Here is a 5,652-nt window from a genome sequence, read left to right as displayed (position 1 = left end):
AAACGGACACGAGGGATGTGAGCTCCTCCGAACCATGGTACTTTGGACCTTTTCCGCCGGTGACCGATTTGGTGGTTTAACAAGCCCCTCGTCTAGCGCCTTGGCGGATAAGATAGCAAAAGCTCAGGTTGCCCAGCCCGGCGGTGATACAATCTTCGGAAAATCATTCGCAATGATTCCTGCAAAAATATTTGAAAATCGGCGCCCGATTTGTCTTAACTTATGATCCATGTTTCCCAGCTTGGCGGTGGGAGGATATTGAGCCCCCGCTTGGTTCACGGTGCGTCTCCATGGTTCTCCTCTGTTGTCCAGACAGTTTAATTTCCTCTGACCGATTTGCATTTGTTTTCCACCTGGGAGGGCCCCTATCGGCTGGTGTTCTGATGGACGGTTCCTCCCGCCCCATGTGGATTGGCCTCTATCAGGGGAGCCCCTTTCGGAGACGGTTGACCCCTATTTCGATACGCTCCAGCCGCGCACCGTTCGTGCGAGATCCAGCCGACCCAGTGGCCCTACATTGGTGTTCCGGTGCGGGGAGTGACACACCCAGGCTGCGATGCATGTGGTGGTCATCCCGTAATGCATCGGCGCCAGAGACACATATTCTCAAACCCTGTCTTTAAAGTGGACCTACCCGGCTGACCCAAGTGGTCTGGCCAAGGTTGTGGTTCTTGTTTCCCGGTTGATGGCGTTCCGAATGGATCCTCCAGCTAGACAAGAGACCTCTCGAGCGGCGCCCGGCACCTGTGGCTTTGGCCATGGGCAGTTCAGGGCCTCCCGCTGGGCGCACGGTGGATTGCACCAGGGCCTCCTCCCCTAACGGCAAAACGGAGAACATTGTGACAAGTGGGGTCACATTAGTTTGTAGCCCAAAGATTTTACAAACAGAAGTTGGCACGTAGACGTTCTGACGAGGATGTAGAGGATGTAGAGAAAAATCGAGAATACCGTGTTCGTGAGGGTCTCCCCTTTCCAGAGAGTGGTCATACGAATTTGTAGGTCAAACTGTACGGAAGCTAGACGTTTTTGTGAGAAGACCGATCATAGGTATGACTCATGGTTTGAATAACACCGCTCTAGGTCCACCATCTTCCACTGCAGATATGGAGGTGTAACATTAAACAACTCCAACTAGGTTGGACTGGGAGAGAACAAAATGTGCCTAAGAAAATACCAAGAACAATTAAACCGTAAGTAAGGAACCAGTACAAAATGGATGTCTTTGTATAATGGACTTCAGAAAGTTCTGAATAAAATGTGTTAATCTTTTGCATAATCTGAGTCTTTGCCTAATTAAACCCATTGTTTTACAAACCTCGGATTGGTCAAAGCAATTGATTAGTCATCATTGGGATTGAAAATCATCGTGACAGAACGCCAAGAGTGTGCAAAGGGTGGCTTCTTTGAAGAATATCAAAATATTTTGATTTGTTTAAGACATACGTGTTATTTCATACTCGATGTCATCACTATTATACACTGCAGAAAATATTTTTACTGACACCCTGGAATGAGTCGGTGTGTTCAAACTTTGCCTGGTGCTGTAAATATAGTAGATCTAGCCTGTAGAAGCTGATGGGATCCTCTTTTAAAGTCAAGCCATCAGGCTGTTCTCCCGCAATTGCATAGGTTATAGAGCTCATTAAGCGATTTTGATTTTCAAATTACATTTGCATTGATGACAGAGTGATTAGAGGGACAATAGAGTGCTGAGTACCAGGCAGTTAGCAAGTGCGGTAGACTACTAATGACCATCACCAGCATCAGAGCTTGGAGAAGCCTAATTACTAAATGGTCACGTGGAATTTGACTACCTTCAATTCTTGTAACTGCCGGTAATAGTAACCTACTCCTTCCTCCATTTCCCAGAAATGGACTGGTTCAGATATATTGTTCAGCATATCACACCAACAATAAAGTAAGTAAATCAACAGTTTAATCTCTGGATTTCTTCATGTATTTAAATGGGATGTGAATCAGTTCCTGTAGTACAGTAAAGACAACTGTCCATCTTTTCAACGACTCCATTCCAATGCCCTTCATCTAAAATTAGACAAAAAACATTAACATCCAGAATCAGCTGCAAAGAATTAACATTTAGTGAATGAGTATGTACAAACACACCCCTTGGAACAGTTGCTAGCAGTTGATAGCAGTGCCTGGTGGAGTGTCCGTACCCTGGATCTTCTGTCCAGTAGTGGTCACACACCAACAGTAACCTACCAGAAATAGACATGTTACAGTAAAATGGGTAAATATTGTATGTGTAACATTCAACTGAATTAAATGTGTATGTGCGTCCGTGTTAACCTGTAGAGCCCGAACATTGCTTAGGGGTGTATCGTCCAGCGGTGTCGCACGTGGGGATGTAGGCTCCAATTGGGCCATGTGTCGCAGCATATCTAGCACGCTCACAGGGGGTCATGGGTCGTATCGTAGCATCTGGACACAAGTAACATGCATTGTAATGTGGACATAACATTGCAGCACATGCATGCCGTAATCTTCTGTTGCGTCCCATATGTGCCCTGGTCAGAAGTAGTTTATATACGGAATAGGGTTCCATTTCAGATGTAACCTTGGTACTTCCTGGCTAAATATTGAAATTCTGCTACTTGTTTAAAAGTCCTGTGCAGTCAAAATTCAGTTTCTGTCATTTGAAAACAGCTGATGAAACCAAGACTGAAAGTGGGGGTAAATTGTAGCAGTGTTATTTTCTGATAGTTGGTAGACAATCCAATCATACAGCCAGTTGAATGATCAAACCATTCATATCAGAATACCGCAGTCCAGCATCTAGACACCAATATACATTTCTGGAACTAGATGATTAGAGAATTTGGCCAGTAACACAAAAGGTTCCTAGTTTTAATCCCTGAGATGACAAGTTAAAATATCTGTCCATGTGCCCTTGAGCAAGACAAACCTCTCTCCAGTGTCAGTTGATAATGGCTGGCCAAGGGACAACTCGTTATGAAACGAAACATTAATACATACGTGTGTGTAGAGGACAGATCAACACCCACTAATGTTTATTAACATTTTGGGAGTAAGTGTGAGGTACATCACTCTTACCTCCCAGAGCAAAAGCTGTGCTGACAAGCAGAATGATGGTTAATGTCGCCATGGTGATAGTCTCCTGAGAGAGAGAGCGAACGAGAGAGATTAGTTGAGCATTTTAAAACATTTGGAATGGCTGTGGGTACTAGAGGAGAGGTTAAGGAAACCCTGTGTTAAGTACAAAACTTAAGCAACAATTGCTAAACCCAGTCCTGAGGACCTCAAGAACCGAGTATTGGCAACACGGCGCTACAATTCTTCCGCCAAAATTCAGGTATCTAATCTATTGTATGTGGTTGAAGAGCCTGGCACACAGGAAAATCTATCCTTCCCAAATGGCTCCTCATTCCTGTTGTAGTGAACCAGCTTTGACAAAGGCCCACAGTGCACTAGATAGGGAAGGGGAAGCATCCTAGAGCGAGTCATAGACTACCTCTTTACTGCAAAGGTAACTATTAGTCTATGCTCTTAAATTCAGGGGGTCACTCCACAAAATGGCACCCTATATGGTGCACTACATTTGACCAGGGTCACATAAAATTAAGTTGCCATTTGAGATGCAGATAGTCTATTAAATAATGACACAATCTCACCTTCTGCACTCTTCCAAGGGATTGACTGGGTGTCTCTGTCATCTGTGAGTTATGGTCTACTTCCTCCACCTCTCCTTTTAAAGGACCTGTCACAGGTGTGACTAGTTGCCTCATTAACCCAACGAGAGTTGCCGATGTCGGCCATTAGCCAGTGGTGTAAAGTACTAAAGTACAAATATTTGAAAGTACTAATAAAGTAGTTTTATTGGGGGTGTCCTTACTATTTATATGTTTGACAACTTTCACTTAACTACATTCCCAAAGATTATATTTAATTTGAAATATAATTTAATTTTGATACTTCAGGATATTTGTTGAAACTTTCAGACCTTTTCTCAAGAAATATTTTACTGGGTGACTTTCACTTTTACTTGAGTCATTTTCTCTGAAGAAATCTTCACAGGCAGGGAAGAGAGTAGTAGAGGAAGATGGGTCCAGTTTCGAGGGATCCTGATAGGCTCCCGTGAGTATGACGAGGCCAATAGAGAGTGACAGGAATAAGATGTGTTTCAGCAAGGTTGGTTTCTTAGCATTCATAGCCATGGTTATCAACTGTACTGCAGAAATAGAACATAAATCACAGAAAATAGATGTTGTTGTTGTAGCTGCAGAGAACTCCTTGGGTTATGAGATTTTACTGCAAAAGAGTTACAAGGTGTGATGAACGATAGTGTCTCGTTCTCCCAGGCTGCCGGCCTGCTGCAGGACAAAGCCCACGCAGTAGGACTCAGCCAACCTCATAGTATGATTATTCATGTAATGCTTTTGTTATGAAATGATATTTTTATTTTGAAAATGATCTTCCCCAAACTTGAAACTCATGCGCTGCATGTTCATGCCAGTTAGGCTCTACACCCATTGTAAAAAGGTTATTTGGTCACTTCAGTTGTAATTCAAATGCAGCCAGGTGGTTAAATGGCATAGTTGTATTCATTTATATCCACTAGATGGCACTGTCCCTTTAAGAGATTCATGAATAAGGTGTGCAAGCAGTTATGGGATTGTGTGGAAGAGTAAGCAATTACACTGGAGAGCTACTGAAATCCATCGTGGGTCCAACGTTCCTTTGGATTGACATGGGGATGTTAGCTTCTTGCTAGCTGAATACCAGTGCTCTCAGAGACATGTTGTGGAGTTAATCATTACATTATTTAAAGCTGCTGTGTGGGTGACGATCTACTGTTCCATGTGGGGTTAGGGTGTCACGTGGGCAGTGTGTTTAAAGCAGAGACACTACTCAGATTGATTTTATGCACTTTAATACAGATTCGTTTAACTTGATTGTGATTTGGACTGAATTTAACTTCATGGTGACTTCCTCTTGTGGTGATTTCCCTCCGACATTATCCAGTTTTAACTGTAAGCTTCGACAGTATGAACAACCCCAAATCATTTTTGTGTCCTGTGCTGGGTTGACTTTCGCCAGTCTACACAAACCTTATCAAAACATATAGGCCTATGGGCTAGGCTACATGAGGTGTCGCACTATAATTTGAAAAAGTTGCCAAAAAAAAGGTCTGCATTGTTTCTTGCCTTCGACTGGGCATCATTCACAAGTGATGGGCTAATATTGTCACCCATCAGACTATTCTTGATTTAATCTTGTCTTTACATGTACTAAATAATATGTGAAATTTGTTTTGATTTAGAATGGACAATTATCATGCACCTGACTTGAAACAGGCAGGGGTAAAACATTTTTTTAAATCTATGCACTTAAATAGCGAATGGAGGACGCTATTAATCGTGAATCACACTTATTCGTTAATTTTCATGACAGCCAGGTAGGCTGTACACCTGTTGTAAATATAAGCAATGTGCTTAATATTAGGAAAGTTGAGAAATACAGTACCAGTCAAAAGTTGACACATCTACTCATTCAACGTTTTTTCTGCATTTTTACTATTTTCTACATTGTAGAATAAAATAACAAATCAAAACTATGAAATAGCTCCTATGAAATAGGAGAGAGACTCTTCAGAATCACACTCTCCAACAG

At 42.4% G+C, this 5,652-nt stretch overlaps 1 protein-coding gene across 1 annotated transcript; it reads right to left on the bottom strand.

Moving 5' to 3' along the window:
• Positions 1-1,453: 1,453 nt before the first annotated feature.
• LOC139388702 (equistatin-like) lies at positions 1,454-3,684 on the bottom strand. The gene is made up of 5 exons (XM_071135552.1): positions 3,654-3,684; positions 3,076-3,139; positions 2,311-2,442; positions 2,125-2,219; positions 1,454-2,043 (listed from the first exon to the last, which is right to left on the bottom strand). The coding sequence occupies exons 2-4, from the start codon at positions 3,125-3,127 to the stop codon at positions 2,140-2,142; spliced, it is 264 nt and encodes an 87-aa protein (XP_070991653.1). The 5' UTR covers positions 3,128-3,139; positions 3,654-3,684; the 3' UTR covers positions 1,454-2,043; positions 2,125-2,139.
• Positions 3,685-5,652: the final 1,968 nt, after the last annotated feature.

This window comes from Oncorhynchus clarkii, chromosome 29, assembly GCF_045791955.1.
Source record: "Oncorhynchus clarkii lewisi isolate Uvic-CL-2024 chromosome 29, UVic_Ocla_1.0, whole genome shotgun sequence".
In the NCBI taxonomy this organism is placed as follows: Eukaryota; Metazoa; Chordata; class Actinopteri; order Salmoniformes; family Salmonidae; genus Oncorhynchus; species Oncorhynchus clarkii.
Note: the sequence above shows the minus strand (reverse complement) of the source record. Positions and strands in the feature narration are given on the sequence as shown.

What these genes read in the sequence shown, in the direction of transcription:
- LOC139388702 (XM_071135552.1), bottom strand. Translation starts at nt 3,127, where the DNA reads ATGGCGACATTAACCATCATTCTGCTTGTCAGCACAGCTTTTGCTCTG. An exon ending in CACAGCTTTTGCTCTGGGAG is followed by an intron (nt 2,443 to 3,075) that starts GTAAGAGTGATG and finishes ACTTGTGTCCAG; the next exon opens with ATGCTACGATACGACCCATG. An exon ending in GCAATGTTCGGGCTCTACAG is followed by an intron (nt 2,220 to 2,310) that starts GTTAACACGGAC and finishes TATTTCTGGTAG; the next exon opens with GTTACTGTTGGTGTGTGACC.